At 49.0% G+C, this 18,780-nt stretch overlaps 1 protein-coding gene across 5 annotated transcripts in view; it reads right to left on the bottom strand.

Annotated features, from left to right (window-relative positions):
* Window positions 1-8,633: 8,633 nt before the first annotated feature.
* ZNF346 (zinc finger protein 346) overlaps window positions 8,634-18,780 on the bottom strand; it is a 28,473-nt gene continuing 18,326 nt past the window's right edge. For 3 of the 5 annotated variants that reach the window (XM_081035870.1, XM_081035872.1, XM_081035874.1), the window contains 2 exons: window positions 14,284-14,377; window positions 8,634-11,819 (listed from right to left, as the gene is read on the bottom strand). In XM_081035870.1, coding sequence (XP_080891996.1) covers window positions 11,732-11,819; window positions 14,284-14,377 — 182 coding nt within the window. In that variant the 3' untranslated portion in view covers window positions 8,634-11,731. The remainder of the gene's footprint in view (window positions 11,820-14,283; window positions 14,378-18,780) is intronic. The other 2 variants (XM_081035871.1, XM_081035873.1) reach the window with 2 other exon arrangements.

Below are 18,780 nucleotides of genomic sequence, written 5' to 3' on the forward strand. Positions count from 1 at the left end.
TCTCTCCCAAAGACGTTCAAACACACACACCCTAGCCAGGGTTCAGGAGCCTGCCATCCTAAGATCCTGCCTTTAGCTCACCTCTGCCTCAGTTTCGCCATCCAGAAAATGGGCATACTCCTGCTTCCTTTTCCTCAAAGGTGTTGGAGGAAATGCACAAGTTAAGAGATGGAAATGGATTTCTCCCAAACAGGAAGTAGAGACGTCCTGGCCTTGGCTGAGCTCTCGGTAGCTGCCAGGAACATGCCAGGCTAGGTATCATGCATACATTATATCTTTTGACCTTTCCCCCATGTCAAATGGGGGTAGGGTTCCTTAGTTCCATTTTGCAGGTGAGGAAACGGAAGCTCAAGCAGATGGAATGACTTCTCTGAAGTCACATAGCAAGCGAACAACAGAACTGAGCCTTGAACCCTAATCATTCGGGACCATGAGGGAGAGTACAGGGTGACCCCACGGAGCTGAGATTGTCTTGCTAACACACGAACACACTTTCTGCTCCCATCCTTAAACGTGGCCGGGAGGGTGGAGACCCACCTGAGAGTGAGTGTGGAGGGTGGGCTGGGTCCAGGCGTTTTTCTCACTGCCCATTTGGCCAGTACTGATGGGGCAGCTATGAAGGCCTTTGTCAGGGGTTGGAGATTCTGGGCTCCTGGAGTGCCAGGTTGGGCCAGGCCCCACCCCCACCTGCCTGGGAGCGTGGTGCCAACCATGTTGCTCTTGGATGGCAGCCGGGCCCAGGGAACACTGGGGCTCTTGTGCCGAAGGGCCGCTGAGAACCCCTGCCCAGGCTTCGCTCCAGACCAGGCCTGGCCCATCCTCTGACCCAGCCCTGGGATTTCTTGTCTTCTTTCTTTCTTCTAAAACAATTTTTATTTTGAGAAAGTTTTAAAATACAGAAAAGTACACAGGGTAATAGCATACAGTTGCTACTCAGAACTCACCATTGTTCTTACTTTACCATTTTTCCAGGCCTTTTCTACCCTGGCTTCTCCCACAGGCTCCAGGGAAGTCTGGCTTGACTCATTGAAACGAAGGTGACGTGGACAGTAACCGAGCAGTGGTGAAAGATTGGCTGTTAAAGCCAGGCAGATGTGGATTTGAATCCTGAAACTTAGTGCCTGTGGATAAGTCACTTAATGTTAAGCCTCAGTTTCGTTTTCTGTAAAATGGGAATAACAGCTCTTCTGTGAGAACTCAGTGTGTTGATATAAAACCTAGTGCATACAGCCCATGTTCACTAAAGAGTGGCCAATATTAATGTTAACAACTATGAGTCCCAAGGTATGGGAAACATACTCTTGTGACCAAGAGGGAGGGACTGTAAGGGTCACCCCTTCTCCAGACTTCACATCTCCTCATTCCCCATCCATCGGGCACATCTATGTCCAGTTTCTATCTGAAGACGACAAAGCCATGAACCGCAGGCTGCCCGGGGCATTGTGCTGAAGGCAGGGAGCCTGGGGGAGCTTGTGGGAGGCCCCTCGGGCCAAGCCAGATGGAAGGGAATGGGCTAGGAGAGATCTGAGGCTTTCTCTGGCCCAGTCCTATTGTTTCTCCAAGTCTCATCAGCACCCCAGTTCCTTTGTCCCCTGGTACCAGATGCTGGGACATAGATCCTGCTAGATAGGAGAGGGGTGTCTGGGGGCTCTCATGGTTTGCCAGAGTCAGCTATCTCTAGACTTGGGCCTACAAGCCTCATACCCAACTGGGTCTTGGCTACACATTTGTTTGGAGGGGAGAGGGAACCTAGACAACTGGGAAGTGGCAGAGGCTGGGCTGGAGGGATAGAGGGTTAGTTGTCTAAAGGGAATCAGGAAACAAGCCCCAGAGTGGTCCTCACCCTTCTTTATCTTGTCTGATGCCCATCTGGACCACGTAAGATTTTGTTTTGGCACAAATAACAGAAAACCTAAACGTCAAAGACTTACACATAACAGGGATTTATTCATCCCTCGCTTTGCCCCAAGTCTGGAGGTGGGTGAAGGTAGGTCAGAAGTCTGGGTTGTGGCTCTTCAGTTCTCTAAATTTTCCCCTCGTGGTTGCAATATGGTGGCTTTAGCTCCAGCCGTCACATTTGTACTCAGGCAGGAGGAAGGCAGAAGCCACGAAGAGTTGCTACACCCAGCAACTTCTGACTATCTCTTTGGACAGACTGTCCTTCCTTGGTTCTGCCTGCCCCTCCTCCTCTCCCTCTGCCCATCCCACCAGACGCCTGCCATTCAGCTTTCTGGACTCCTCTCAGGTATTCCTTCTTCTCTGAGACCGTTCCGGACCACCCCAGACTGGACAACTAAACCTTTTCTCTCTCTCTCTCTCTGAAAACAGCTCCTGAATTTTCTTTGATGTCATGGTTTTCTCCTATTCCTAGTCCATGGAGGGGACTGTTGATATAAGAAAAGTCCAACTGTAGAAAGACCAAAACTTTGCCTTGCTTAAGGCAAAAGATTTTTTATAAGAGTTTATTTGAGCCAAAACCGGCAACATATGCTGGGGAGCAAGATCTCAGATGCTCCCGAGAATAAGTTTTGCAGCTTCTTTCATGCATTTGAAATTAAGGAGGGAAAGTACGGAGGGTTACATGGAGGTGGGAGAAAGCAAGGCAGGGATTGGATTACAGGATAGTTAACAAGAATGTGCTTTCTTAAGGGTGGTTACACCTTCTAGGGGTATTACTTCCGGCATTTCTAAGATGTGTTAACCTAGATGTACCAGGGCGATGGACAGGACTTAAAAACCTCTCACTAAAGATCTCGCTGCCCCTGGCCAGGAGCTCAGTCTTGTTACTTCACTATAGGCTTGGGGTGTGACTACCCACCAACCTTCCCAATTAGGACTTGATTTATTACAGCACCCCTTTTTTCATAAACAGCGGTTTGGGTGGAGCCAACACTTTCCCTGGCTCCGAGGGTTTGTGTCCCTGGACCGGACTAATAAAAATATTCCACCTCCCGCCCCCAGGCCATTGTGATTGGGTCAGGGATGAGCATATGACCCAAGCAGGACCAATGAGGTTATTGGAACTAATAGGAAACTACCCATCTCAGACGCTGCTGAGATATGAATATGGAAGCCTGGAGCTGCTTGAGAAAGCCTGCCGATGAATGAAGGCAATGCAGGAACCAGGAGGACCAAGGGGTGGTGCCTGGATTTAGCCATGCCTGAAGCCAATTACCTCTTTGAACATTTCATTTATGTGAGCCAAATAGTGTTTTTCTAAAAGCTAATTTAACTTTTTTTTACTCTTTTTTTAAAAAAGATTTTATTGGGGAAGGGGAACAGGACTTTATTGGGGAACAGTGTGTACTTCCAAGACTTTTCTCCAAGTCAAGTTGTTGTCCTTTCAATTTTAGTTGTGGAGGGCGCAGCTCAGCTCCAGGTCCAGTTGCCGTTGCTAGTTGCAGGGGGCGCTGCCCACCATCCCTTGCAGGAGTGGAGGAATCGAACTGGCAGCCTTGTGGTTGAGAGCCCACTGGTCCATGTGGGAATCAAACGGGCAGCCTTCGGAGTTAGGAGCATGGAGCTCTAACCACCTGAGCCACCGGGCCGGCCCTTTTTTTACTCTTCATAAATAAAAGTCTAATAAATGACACCCCTCACCCCGCAGTAGAAGTTAATCCTCTTTTGTGTCTCCACTATCCTGTTGGCTCCTAGGCCATAATACTCATTTGTTTACGTCAGCAAATTCATCCTGTCATTGCCCCTATTTGTTGAAAACCTTTCATGGCTTCCCATTGCTTCTAGGATAAAGAATTGCATTTAGATATCTACTACCGAATAAACAAATTCCCCAAACTTAAAATAACAAATATTTGGCTAGTTGCTGGCAGGAGACCTCCATTTCTCTCCATAAGGCTGCTTGAGGGGCCTCATGACATGTCAGCTGGTTTCCCTCCCAGCAGACAACCCAAGAAAGACTCACACTGCAATATCTTTTATGCTTACTCTCTTTACTCTCTAAAGTCACACTCCATCATTTCCACTTTACTCTAATTGTCAGAGTGAGTCACTAATGTTGATGTAAGAACATAAAAACTTATAATTTTTATAAAAATTTATTTGAGCTAAATAGATACTCCTGGAAGCAAGATCTCAACTGAGATCTCAACTGAGACTGAGAAAAATACTTTGGAGAATAATAGTTTTGCAGTTTCTTTTGTGCATTAGAGATGGAGAAGGAAATTTAAGGGAAAAATTACATGAAGTTGGGAGAAAGCAAGGTGGGGGCTGGATTACACGTAGTTAAGATTATGTGCTCTCTTGAGGGTGGTCATGAATTAGAAGGAAGGGTCTGAATGGAAGCATTTCAAAGATGTGTTAACCTACATGCACAGAAACAATGGGCAGGGCTGCTTAAGGCAAAGACAGGTTTTTTAGGAAAGAAGTTACAGGCCTGGGGTGGGACTACCCACCAAGACCCGCCCAGTTAGGAATTTATGATCAATCACCCTGTGAGCTTACTTTCCTGTAGAATCCCTTTTTTGTCCACACTAATTATAGCCCACATGGGGGTGGGGAGTGGGGTGGCAGGAAGAGATTAAACTTGACTTTCCCTTGAAGAGAGAAATATAAAGAAATTAGTGGACATTTTTTAGAACCACGCAAAACCAGCTCTTACCCTGGTGTTTGTCATTGGAACGCTTTGCTACGTTTGGGCAATACCCCCACTTTATGTGGCAGAGTTCACCTCTCATGATAGAAGCTGAAAGTGTTACCTACTCCCCCAGTTTCTCTTCCAGCTGAGGCCTAGTTTCTGCCAGTTCACGGCATCTATTCCAGGGAACCAGTGACGCTTGCACGGGGACTTGGAGGGCCCAGGAGAACTGTTCCCTGGTGGGGGCTGTGTAACAAGGCTGAGTCCCTGGGAGTGGGGCAGTGAGATCTTGTCCAGGGTCTAGGCTGGCTGGTTGAGTGGCACAAGCAGCAGTGCTCAGGGCTTAGTGTTGGAGACAATGGTGTCCTTTTTGCACTCATTCTGTGATGCTGGGTTTGTGGCCCCAGCCAGTTTTTTTTTTTTTAGTGCTCTTGGTAGTTCCATGAACTTAAAAACTGTCTGGATTTTGTTTCTGTTGTTTTCTGCTGAAAATCTTGGTATGTCCTGAGAGATCTGGTTCCTGCCAGTCCTTCTCTTTACCTAGTGACCTACTGTCCCTCCTTCAAGGTGAAAAGCAACTTTTTGGCTCAGGGCCTTGGCACATGCTGTTCCCTCTGCCTGGACCATACCTGCCCTCCCACTCTGTTTCCTAGGCTATTCAGCCTTCAAGTCTCAGTTTGCATGTGCTTCCTCAGCTTCCTTCACTGCCCCCCCTTCCCCCTTAGGCTCACTCCTATTATGGGCTCTGGCCACTGGCATTTTCCTTTGCAGCATTTTATCATAATTGCAGTGAGTCATTTGTACCCAGGAGGTCCTCTAGGACAAAGATGGTGTCTCATTCTAGGGCCCTGAGGTACAGTAAGGGCCGAGGAAAAAGAAATTCCCTTTCCCACACTCTCTAGAGACCTTTGTGCTACTCTGATAACCCTCTTCTGGGAAACTGCTCAGCTCCTGTCAAGCTTCCTGACCCTCAAGGAACATTTTCATTCAGTTGCGTGTAACAGGTATTCCAACTCAAATAGGCTTAAGCAAAAGAGTGAATTTTTTGGCTTATGTAATTTTAAAGGTCAGGGATGGATCAGGCTTCAGGAACAGCTGGATCAAGACTCATTCTCTCTTCTGCTGCATTCTCCAGCTCCCCAAGAGGTGACAGAGAAGGCTACCCAACAGCTCTGCATTCAAGACCTCTCCCTTCAGCAATTCCTTCCCAGTCATTCTAGCAGAAGCCAGGAGAGTGGAGGTCATCCACACTCAGATCACATGAGCTGAGGGTGGGGCTCCTCAAGGAAAATCCTATTATAGGAAGGAAGGTATTGATACCAGGAGGCCAAAAACAGGGTATGCTTATTCTAGGAGACTTTACTGCATAATAAACCATCCCAAAACTTTCATCCTCCAACACATGTGGAGAATGAAAAAGGGGTATTGTAATAAATCATAAATTCCTAACTGGATAGGTCATGGTGGGTAGTCCCACCCCAGGACTATAACTTCTTTAGTGAAAGGTTTTTAAGCCAGCCCTGTCCATCGTCCTTGTGCATCTAGGTTAACAGCACTTTGAAATGCCAGAAGTAATACCCCTTGAAGGTGTAACCACCCTCAGGAGAGCACATGATCTTGTTAACTGTCCTATAACCCAGTCCCCACCTTGCTTTCTCCCACCTTCATGTAATTCTTCCTTAAGTTCCCTCCTTATCTTAAATGCATAAAAGAAAGTGTAAAACTGTCATTCTCTGGAGAATTTGATATTTTGTTCCTCCAGCAATTGTCATCAGTTTGACTCAAACTCTTATAAATATTTTCTACAGGTTTAGATGTCTCTTATGTCAGCAAACACTTTATTATTCCTCATGATTCTGTGGATCAGCTGGGCTCAGCTTGGCAGTTCTGGTCTCTCCTGAGGTCACTTATGCTGGTGGCTGCACTGTGCCGAGGGTCTAAGATGGCCGTCTTCACAAGTACAGAGCTGGCTGCTGGCCTTTGTCTTCATGAACGCTCTTATGTCCACATGGTTAGCCTGGATTTCCTTTCACAGAGGCAGGAGTGGAAGCTGCGAATCCCAAGTCGTAGCCTTGGAAGTTGCACAATGTCACACCACTGCACTCACTGATTAAGGCACGTCTTGAGGCCAGCCCAGATTCAAGGTGTGGGGAAATGGATTCCCCATCCTGAGGGCTTGCACAACACCGGCACATTGCAAAAGGGCACAGAAGGGAGGCCAAGATTCATGAGAGACCATTATTGAAATGATGACTATACCCCACAAGTCCATCTCTTCTAGGTCCCCGCACTAACTGTTCCCACCCCAGCAACCTGGTTCCTTTGACCTTGATAACCACTAGAGACTCAGCTCCTTCAAGAAGTCCCAGTAATGGTCCCTACCAGCCCATACCCACTTTTATTCATTTATCCATGAATTGACTCCATCATCAAGCAGTTATTGAAACCATCACAGTCCTAGACGTGAATAAGAGCCAGTCCCTGCCCTCAGAGTTTCTAGTCTAAAAGAGGAGACAGGGAATGACACAGATCATAACACCGTATATCATGGGCAATGCCAGAGTGGGCACAGGACATTGGGGAGCATGGAAAGGCAGCCAACCCAGCCTTGGGGTCATGATGAATGGAAGTCTCTAGGTTGATAAGAGAAGCTGAGCAAGTATTAGGCAGAACTCCTGGTTGTAAGCGATAGGAACCCAACTTAAACTGATTTAAGGAAAACGGGAATTGATTGACTCATAGCTGAAAAGTTCTGAGAGCATTACCTTCAGGCATGGTTGGTTCCAAGTGCTTATCAGAAATTAGTCTCTTCTCATCTCTCAGCTCTCTTTTCCTGTGTGTTGGCTTAATTCTCAGGCAGACTGTCCTTATGTGTTGGCAAAGAGAGCTCCAGACTTATGATTCTAATTTCCCAGTCCTGTGTCACAGGTTCCCTGGGAACCAGGGAGCGGGGTCTGTCTGTCAGAACCACAGAGACTAAGAATGGAGCTGAGGTATTACTACACAAAGAGCTAAAGAAAGGCTAAGTAGGCCGGATATCAGGTGTGCTCCCACGCAGGTGGCTAAATTAAAGCCCTCCAACAGAAGTGTCCTCCAGAAGGAAAATGTCCTGAGGGAAGGGCCAGGTGGCCTTTGGGACTCAGGAAAAGTCATTATTCTCTTCCGCATTAAATCAAACAGCAAGGTCCTGAGGTTGGTCAGCAAAAAAGGGAGCGTTCTCCACCTAGTGGCCACCTGGGTCATTGCGCTATAGCCCTGATCCATTTCCGGGCCTGGAAGGTTTCTTCTGCATTCATCCTGGACAGATGAAGCAGCACTCGTGGGGGACAGCGAACCTGGTAGTACCAGAACACGGACGTGTCTGCCTCTCCGTACTGCGGGCCTGGCAGAGTAGGTGAGGCTGTTAGGTGGACAGATGGTCAGAGGGAGAAGTTGTATTTGATGCTAGTGACTGCCCAGCACCAAGTCTGGGCAGCGGTGAGAGCAGCGCATCTGGAAGGAGCTGCCATGAAGGAAGGGAAGGGCTTTCTTCTTGACCTTCTGTGGGAAGTACCCCTAACTGCCCATCATCACTGCCTCTTCAGGACTCTGGCTGGAAACCGATTTCTTCCAACTTCTATTTCACAGGCAATATCAAGGCCTCAGGTCACATGAAGCTGGTGGCAGGGCTTAGACCAACGTCCAAGGATCGTGAATCCCAGACCAGTGTCCCATACCCACTTCATGGCTGCTCTATGGGTCCGTGCACAGCTCTTTCTGCACTGAGACCTTATTACATCCCAACGCTCGCTCTGCCTCCAGCTCTGGACCAAGTGGGCGCTGCTGCTCTCCCTGCGTGTGCTGCTCACTCTGAGACCAGGGTCCTGCCTGACGGGTGAGGCAGGCCCAGGGGTACGTGGGAAGGACTTTGGTCCTTGTGTGGAAAGGGTTCTGGACTAGGAATCTAGAGAACTGGATTCCACTCCCCATTTTGCTGCTTCTTACTAGTGGCAAGACCTTGAACAAATCCCTACATCTCTTCGAGCTTTGTTCTTTTTCTGTAAAACGGAGTATCATCCCCTAGTTCAAAAGGTTGTTATGCAGATCAACTGCTGGCTTCCCACGGGTGCCAGTTCTTCATACCCTTGCTGAGTCAGCACTGCATCCTGGGCATTCCCACCATGCCATACCATCCTGGGCATTCCCACCATGCCATACCATCCTGGGCATTCCCACCATGCCATACCATCCTGGGCATTCCCACCATGCCATACCATCCTGGGCATTCCCACCATGCCATACCATCCTGGGCATTCCCACCATGCCATACCATCCTGGGCATTCCCACCATGCCATACCATCCTGGGCATTCCCACCATGCCATACCATCCTGGGCATTCCCACCATGCCATACCATCCTGGGCATTCCCACCATGCCATACCATCCTGGGCATTCCCACCATGCCATACCATCCTGGGCATTCCCGCAATACCATACCATCCTGGGCATTCCCGCAATACCATACCATCCTGGGCATTCCCGCAATACCATACCATCCTGGGCATTCCCACCATGCCATACCATCCTGGGCATTCCCGCAATACCATACCATCCTGGGCATTCCCGCAATACCATACCATCCTGGGCATTCCCGCAATACCATACCATCCTGGGCATTCCCACCATGCCATACCATCCTGGGCATTCCCGCAATACCATACCATCCTGGGCATTCCCGCAATACCATACCATCCTGGGCATTCCCGCAATACCATACCATCCTGGGCATTCCCGCAATACCATACCACCCTGGGCATTCCCACAATACCATACCCTCCTGGGCATTCCCACAATACCATACCATCCTGGGCATTCCCACCATGCCATGTGGCCAGCGTCGTCATGGTCTTTACCAGTGTGTGAGCTCCCCAAGAAATCATGTTCATCCCTGTGTCCCCGTGCCAACAGCGCTGGGCACACAGATGACCAGCACTCCTGAATCCAGACTAAGAGGTCCTGCAGGCCAAGGGTATGGCATGGTACGACTGCCCACCCGCCTGTCTGCCCCTCACTTCCTCGCCTGGTAGGTAGGGCTAATTCTGACGTCCTGGCTGGGGTAGGACTCTGGGGAAACTGCTGAGGCAGTCTGCGCTTTGGAAGCTGAGAGCCAAGAACCCGCCCTGGGGGCCGTGGAGGGTCTCTTCTGGCTGGCAGGTGCCTGAGAAGAGCTTACTGGGTGAAGAACAGGAGCTGCGGCCGCCTGGGCACCTTCCTCAGATCTGGCTGGCTGAAAGAGGCTGGACAAAAGACTTGCGAAGCCATTAAACTCACTCCTTTCCCAGCTCATTTCTGGGTCATGGAAAAGTTTCTTCCCAGAATGACCAGGCTTATGATGAGTCCCATGAGCAGACATTGCTGTGTAAGAGCGAGGCGGGAAAGGCCATCTCTCCTCATGCGTCTACATTCGTTCGTTCATCCATTCATTCAACAAACAGTTCATGAACCACACTCTGTAATTAGGGAAGTGGAGATGAATGAGGTGAGGTCTCTGCCCAGAAGGGGTTAGCCTGCAGAGAGCAGTATTAGACAGCCTCCGGGTCTATCTCCTTTCCTGCTCCCCGAACTTCCTTCTCTCCATAGCAGCCAGAATAATCCTCTCAAACAAAGCAGATTACCATTTAAACGTCCACAAGGCCCTCCCTCACGGGGAGCTGGATGAGCGGACGAGGCTGTAGAGTTTAGACTTCCACAGGGTTGCCAAGCAATTTAGATGTCGCTCTGTGTGCCAACTCCTAAGCACAGTACTTAGGACCCCGGGAGTCTGAGTGCGGTGAGGGGGATCCAACGGCAATATGGTCCCAAATCCCAGGTCTGTTAAGTTGTAGTCTGGCTCATGGGAGAAATTCTTTATTTAGATGCTTCAGTGACCAAAGACAGAGCATAAGCACACAGCTGCACACCCACTTACGATACTAAAGGCATTTCACAGGCGAGGCGGCCATGAGAGCAGCTGGGGGCAGGCCTCGGATGGTGCCCCTCCCTACAGCTCCTGCTTGAAAGCTACAAGGAAAAATCACTCCCAGTGAAGTCCCAGGCAGAGTTGGAGAAGTCTAGGTTTGGGGTCTGCGGAACGTCTGATTGCTCACTGCGTAGACTTGCACCAGCTCTTTCTTTCCCTGGGGGCCCCATCCCACTCCCTGGTACCCAGGAATCTCCCGGTGGGTGACGGGGGAGGGCTAGCACCACAGCAACCTGGGCAGGTGGTCTGCTGCCCAAGGGGCAGGAGCAGGCTAGCTGGGGCCAAAGGGTAGCAATGAGCCTCTGAGTTGGCCGGCAAGAGGCAATTTCCCTTTAAGGGCCCAGAACCATCAAGGTAACTTGCACATGGGGACCTTCCCACAGGACCTGGGCCAGAGAACGTCTGACAAAGAAGGGGAAAGGCTCCCCCCCAGCCCCCCAGGGCACTGAGGCTTCCTGCAGCTCTAGTGTGGCCCCGCTGCTGCAGGTCCTGAGCACCAGTCAGGAACTGCGGAGAAGGGGCAGGAGGGACAGCAGTGCCTGCCAGGACTGTGGCATCGCCCCAGGGGACTTCATAGTAGGCAGAAACCTGTAAGACTGGCCAGCATGTGGTGCCAAGCTCAGGAAAGCCTGCACTTGTGGAGGGAGGGGAATGTCACAGCTCCAAGCTTCCATACGGCAGCTACTTCCATTTGCCCTTTCCAGCCTAGGCCACGGTCTGGCGTGAAAGCGCTAATTTCACTGGAGGTGCCTCGAGCCCAGGAAGAACTCAGTTCTTCAGCCGCAGGGGCTGGTCCAAAGCTGACCTGACGAGGAGACAGGCCTGGAGCCTCATGACATGTGGCCCACAAGGGCCAGGCAAGGGGAAAGGCCATCCTCTAACTCTCACCCTGTGAGACCCCAAGTCCTCTCAAGGTCCCTGCTTCCCTTGTCCTGACCTATAGGGCAGGGCCCATTCCAAAGGGGAGAAGCAGGAATGGATCTGCCGGGACGGATCAGAGGCCGCCTGTGGCCCACTCCTGCCTCGGGCCTGTGTAAGAAAGGAGGAAGAGGGGGCCAAGGGCTGACCATATCACGGTCACAGTCACGGGAGGCTGGCTCATAGCTGGTTCAAACTGCGGTGCCGGACACAAACACCTCTAGCCTTCCAAGGTAGTTGAGTCTTTCTGAATAGGTTGTCCTTGCATTGGAATCTGGCCCAGGGGTGATACCATTGTTTTTGGTGACCTGGAATTGGAGAGGGAACAAAGAGGTACATGGTTAGTTTGTGGTGGTTGCAATGGTGCTGCAGGTGGCTTGTTCTAATGGTAGTACAGCTCTCCCAGGGCCTGGGAGTGACGAGCAGGACAGCTCTCTCCTTTACTGGGTGCTTTGCTTCTAGCATCCTATTTCACCCTCATGGCAATTCTACAAGGGGGGGAATAGCACCCCCATTGTACACATGAGGAAACTGAAGTTCAGAAAGTATAAGTGACCGGCCCACAGTAAGCTTTTAAGTGTGGTACACTCAGGACTGCAGCCCACGTCTTTGCATGGTACCAAACCATTCATTCTGCCTACAGGGCCCCGTCCCGAGTGGTACAGAATGACCACCGTCCCCCTCACAATGAATCTACAGTGGCTCTCCTGTCACCCTCTAGCCCACTCTCTGGGTACCTAGCACCACCTGATATCGTCTTATTATGGATTTCTTTAGGATCTGCTCCTACTGGCAGAGGGGGCCCCAAAGGATCGGGGAACAGCATTGGTCTTGGTTCCTACTGTAGCCCCACTACCCAAATCAGGGCCTGGCACATAACAAGTGCTCAGTAACCATCTGTTGAGTGAATAAAAGCTCACCTCTAATAGCTCCCCTTACTGGTACTAGCACTTTAAGTATATTACCTCTAAGCCTCACAGCATCCCATAAGGCGACGATAATGAGCTTCATCTGGAAGTGGCAGAGTGAAAAGAACAGGCTTTGGAGTCAGAGGTTTGAGTCCCGGGTCTTACTCCAAGTAACTATGTGATCCTGAGCAAGTCACTCAACCTACCTGACATTACGATTCCTTGGGTTGTAACGGGGCGGCGGGGGGTGTCCTAATTCAAAGCTGCTGTTGTGAATTACATACGATACGTGTTTAACAAACTGTAATCCTACAGAAGAGGAACTAGAGGCTCAGAGGTGTACTGACTCACCCAAGGTGACATAGCTGGAAAATGCAGGAAGAAAACAGTAAACAACACTAGCATTTTCCAGTCTGGGTTGCCCTGGGATGGGGCTCTGGCTGGCTCCAGACAGTCTGTGACATTGCCACAGGCCGAAGGTATGCTACATGGGAAGTGTGCCCCACACTGGGTTGCTGGGGCTTGTCTCAAGTCCATATCTAAGAGAAACCTTGAGAGCCCTCCCAGTGAAAGGCGTGTCTACACATAAAGACGACGACCAGCTGCAGTGTGGGAGACGGGACTCCAGGCAGAGTACAGAGGACTAAGGGCATTTTTGCTCCGACACTCCGTTACTACCACCTTTAATTCATTTGGCTGTGAGCAATGCAGAACCAGCTACCAAAGCCAAAGCAATCATTTCAGCAGACTTGCCTACATGAAACTCACTTTCCTCATCTATAAAATGGGGATAATTCCCATTTCAGAAGTTTATGTTGTGGCACACTGTCCACACCATAGTTCCCTTCTGAGAGGAAGGGACGGAACCACGTGGGCCCTCCCTGGCCAGGCTCTAGCCTCCTTGTCAGCATGACGCCCTGGAGGAGCTTGCGGTGAGCCAGACAAGCCTCAGTGTGAATTACAGCTCAGCCTCCTAGGTTCACTTTTAATGGTGGTTGCCTATATCTGTAAAATGAGAATAATGATCCCATCTTTCCAGGGTTGTTTGAGGATTGCCTGAGAGAATTTGCTTCGGCTCAAAGAATGTTGGTTATTTTCAGGATTATCAAGAACAGAGAACTCTTTCTGTTCACCTCTACCCTTCAAAGCACTTATCACAATTTGTAATTACTAGTTGTAGACCAAAAGCTCATTATCCTCACCTTATTGGATGATGTGAGGGTTAGAGATAATATAGTTGAAGTGCTAGTACCAATAAGGGGAGCTATTAGAGGTGAGCTTTTATTCACTCAACAAATGGTTACTGAGCACCAGGCCCTGATTTGGGCACTGTGGCTACAGGAGGAACCAAGACCAAAAATAAGTATAGTTTTTTTGTATTCTATCAGAATGTAAGGTCTTGAGAGGAGGGACTGGGTCTGTCTTGCCCACCACTCAGACGGAGTTCAATAAATAATGTGATCAATGAAGGAAAGAACCTTGGCCATATTTGGTAATGGCCTTTAGAGGGAGCTCTTGTCACACAATTGATGGCAGTGAAGACTACGGTCTTCAGACCAGGGAAAACAGGCTTCCCTAGTTAGACTGCCAAAGGCCAGGAAATCCAAGTACTCTTAGGAGACCCCCAAGGAAATCGCTTATGCATCTACCAAAACTTTCGGCCCAGGAGGGCCCACAGCTGGGGAGAAGTCGATGGGAGAAAAGCTTACAGAGGAGACACTTCTTTCTGCTAACTGACGGATCTTCTGTTGACTGAGAAAAGGCTGCCACGATTCCCTATTAGCCAGGAGTACCGGGCTTTATTCTGATTCAGAAGACCTGAGCTCCTGCTGCAGACGCTTGACTTCAAAGGATGATTACTTACTGGTTCTTGTGTTTGAAGCCGCTGACGTGAGCTTGGTACTGTTCTATGGAGTTCAGCACTATCTTACACGTCTTGCACGGGTAGCCCTTCCCGGCTGAAACACACATAAAAGTCAAGATGCTTAGTTATGCAGTAAGAAGGAACCTGGGGACTGCTGCTTTTGACAGTGCATGCAAATGCCCTTCTGAGGACAGAGGGGTGGGTAAGGTCAGGTGGTTGGCCCTGATGAGAATCCCAGCGGCCTCGGTGCTCAGGGGGGCGTGTGCTGTGTGCCGATGTGCTCCCTGCAGTTGGCAACCTGCTCGTTCCCCTCTGTGCCCCCAGTCCCAGCCTTAAGCCTGGTCCAGAGTCACTGTCTATAGAGTAAATAAAAGATTGAAGGAACAAAGTGGTGATATTTGGTGTAACTGTCTTTTCCACCTTGACTGATAAGTGGCCTCATTAAGGATGTCCTTCACTGAGATCTCTGGGAAGGTGCCACTCTCCTCGGCTTGTAATATCAGTAATTAATGGGAATGCCCACTATGAAAAATCAATCTGTCTTTCTCCTTTGGGGCTCACAGACGCTCTGTCTCGCTCTCAGTCCTGCTCTAGTGACGAAGTGGCCTTTCTCCACGTGGTCTAACACAGAGATGGTCAGGAACCAGGATATGGTGGGGCTGGACTCCTGGCTCTGCCTTCATTTGACTTTGGCTAAACCCTCTCCTTTCTGATCCTCAGCTTTTCTCAATTATAATCCAATTATACCACAACTCATAACCATAATACCTACAATAAAAAGCAGTTATTATTTACCAAATGCCTGATACATGCCATGCACTACAACATGACTTCAAGAGCTCTTCTGGCTCTTAAACCTTTCAAATCATCCGCCACCCTGATTCTCATAGCTCTGCAGTGAGCTCACCTAGGCTCCAATCCCAGCTCTATCGTTTCTTACCTGTAGGACCACAGATCAGTTCCTTAACCTCTCTGAGATTTGGTTTCCTCATTTGTAAAAGTGAGGCTTCCCTGAGACTCAGGTTCCCTACCGATAAAATGAGGTTAATATCAGCATCAATCTCATAAGGTTATTGTAATGATTCAAAGAAAAGCATTTGGCACAAAGTAAGTGTTTTTAACAAATGTGAATTTTTTTAATCACTGTTATTATTTCACTTTGATGGGTTCCATGAGTCATGCTGGCAAAGAAGAGAGTATCTTTTAACCAGCCTTCCATGGCAGCTGCAGCTGCTGAGAACACCAACAATCTCCTCTACCCCAATAAACTAGACAAAGTCCCCACTATGTTTATTTCCCTTGTGTCCTCAGCTATTTCCTGGAAGATGCATCCCTTTAACGCAGTCAAGGGGAAAATTACTGCAATCAGAATTCAGGTCCTTTTTAGACAGTTAAGGCCAGAATTCATGGTTCAACACCAACAAGGAAGAGATACATAACAGACCAGCAGAACCACTCTCTCCCCAAGGTCAGGAGTGGGACCTGGGGCTGGTGTGGGAGTGACAACCACCAATGGTGAAGAGTTACTGATGCCCAGTAACAGCCCATTTTATTCTCTACTGAGCACCAGGCACCATGCCAGCATATTTATACCTTTGGATTCTTACAACAACCCTGCAAGATAGGTGTTTAGCTCCATTTTCCAGAGCAGGAAATAGACCCAGAGAGGTTAAGTGGTTGATCTGCAGTCTGAGCTGGGATTTGCCCTCTGGCCCTTGAAGCCCCCGTTTTTCCCTTTGTAGCACACCTTTCTGGACTCTCCTGTGCCCCCAGCGAAGTACAAGACGTCAGTACACTGTTTGCTGATCTGTAAGCTAGATTCAAATCGTTATTTGGGGCAGAAGCAGAATTCACTGTTGCTTCTGAAAAACAAGTACCCACACATAAATTTTCATCTGCTTTATGTCTTACATGTTTGATATTCTGGTTTACTGCGTGATTTTATGAATCTTACATCACTAGAGCTGATTTTTAAACATCTGGCTTATTTGGAAAAGCACCTGTATCAGCTTTCTTTACTGCCAAGGCTTCTGAAAGACCTGTCTACACTTGCTTCTCCATTTCCCTGCCTTTCAATTAGTTTGTAACCTATCCTTCCATCCCCACCCATTCGCAAACGCCCTTTCCAGGGCCGATGGTGGCTTCCTTGTATCTAAATTTAACGGACAAAATGGATGCTTATGAGGCCTCACATTTGACCTCTCAACAGCCCCTGACAGAACTGGTGACTCCTCCCTTCTTCAATGTCTCTCTTCCTTGGCTTTCAGCATGCACACTCTCAGTCTCCTGCTAACTCCTGTTTAACCTCCACTATTAATACTGGCATTCCAAATTTCCAGAGAGCTCAATCTTAGACCCTCAGCTCTTCTCTCTCTAAACTCCTTAAGGGATCTTATTCATTCCCTTGACTTTAATTACCACCTATTAGGTTAAAACATATGAAACTGCCAATATCTAACAGTTTCTGACCTACTAAAATGGCAGTATTTCTAACTCAGACCCCTTGTTCGAGGTCTCGACCTGTATATCCAACTGCCTCTTTAACATCTCTACTTGGATGTCTCATGAGCATCCTAAACTGAAGTTGACAAAACCGGATTATCCACCTCATTGCTTAAGACTAAATACACTAAGTACACCATCCTGACTATTCCCTTTCTTTCATCTCCCACATTTGATAGCCAAATCCTGACAATTCTACTTCCAACATGCATCTTGCATTCACTTGCTTCTACCTCCTTCACTGCCATCTGAGTCCGAGCTCCTACCTTCTGCAGTATGAATGACTACCATAGCCCCATTGCGGTTCTGTCCCCATTACCCTTACTTCCCATCTCAAGCCATTCTCCACCCTGTAACCAGAATGAGCTAATGCTGAAACTGCCAATGGCTTCCCAGTGCTCTTAGGATAAAGGCCCAAATCCTTACCATGACTCACAACCCCATGAATGGACACTCGCTCATCTCCCCAACATCATCTTGCCCCACACTAACTATACCCCTTTCTCTAGGGAGCCTTTCTGATCCCTGCTTCCCCATAATGAGCTATCTCCATAGTATTCCATTTGTTTCCTGTTCTAAAGTCTGTAATCCTTGTTATTTGCTCAATGCCTGTCTTCTCCGTAGACTCTAAGCTCCGTGAGAACTTGGACTATACCCGTCAGGTTTACCACCACATATACGATGCCTGGCACGTTAGGAAAGAGACCAACAAGTATTTCTTGACTATATATGAATTTTCTAAGACCTGAGAACCTGTCCTACGTGTAGGGGTTGAAGAAGCTGGGGGGATCAGCGTGGGGCAGAGTAAGCGACTGGCTCTGTGTAGGAGGCAAAGCCCAAAGTCGGGAAAGTGACGGGGGGAAGCAGAGGACCCCAGTAACCCGGAGGCGACGCGGAGTGCTCTGGAGGATGCAAGGATCTGAAACTGTCAGTGGCTTCCCAGCGCTCTTAGGATGAGATGCAGGTTTTAGTTTGATGTTCTTGGGTAAGCCAGGCGTGTAAGGCACACTCCAAGTGTTGTTTGATCAGCTTGGTAAATGCCACATCTACCCCTGGGGGAGGGAGCTGGACAGTCTGGGCCATCTCACATTAGACCTGTACTTGTCATGAGACACCTGCCAGGAGCCCATGGAAACTGTTCTCGGGACCCGACACAGAACTTGACCTGGTTTCAGTGCTGGCCCTGCTGCTTCCTAGTGGGACCCGGGACAAACCACGTCGTCCTTCTGATCCTAACGTCCTCATTTGTAAAATGGGGGTAATCACACTTGCACCACAGAGTAGCTGTGAGGATTAAATCAGGTAATTACATGCGAGCACGTCTAGCCTAAGGCCTGGACGGCAGCAGCCATCGGCAAGTGTAGCATGACCGATGGAACAGAAGAAAGAACGAACAAGCCTCTACTGACGTAGGGAAGAGTCAGGTTGCTGACAAACCTCAATCCTCCGCTAAGGCAGAATCCCTGTCAGCTGACGTCGCTGCCTGCATACCATAGGTCATCACCCCACCTCTGTAAGAAGGGGTCAGAGTGGGCGCAATGCCTCTGCTGATGTCCTGCACCCAAAAAGCCTCCTGTCAGGTACACTTCGAGCTGCAGGCAGGAGGCAGGAGTGTAAATTTTGGTGCCAGACAGAGCTAGAGACCCACAGTGATGTTGTCACTTATCAACATCAGGTCATTGCAGCTGTACGTCCTGGAGTGAGTCACTCTGAGTCTCTTCTGTATTTGTGAAGTGGGAAATCATGCCTATTTATGGGACTGCTGTGGGGATTAAATTATAATGTATATATTAATATCAAAGGGGCATGTGATACTCCTTCCTGCCTCTCTGCCTGGGTTTTCGTTACAGATTTTGGCTGATCTTTAAAGCCGTCAGATGCCTTCAGCAAGAGAACACGAGCAAGGCTCCAGTCTTAGGACTGCAAATGTAATTTAGCCTTACACAAATGGAGGTGGGTGCACACAGAAAGGCTTTGGCTTGAGATAAAAGAACA

Source organism: Rhinolophus hipposideros (genome assembly GCF_964194185.1).
Source record: "Rhinolophus hipposideros genome assembly, chromosome: 23".
NCBI classification, from domain to species: Eukaryota; Metazoa; Chordata; class Mammalia; order Chiroptera; family Rhinolophidae; genus Rhinolophus; species Rhinolophus hipposideros.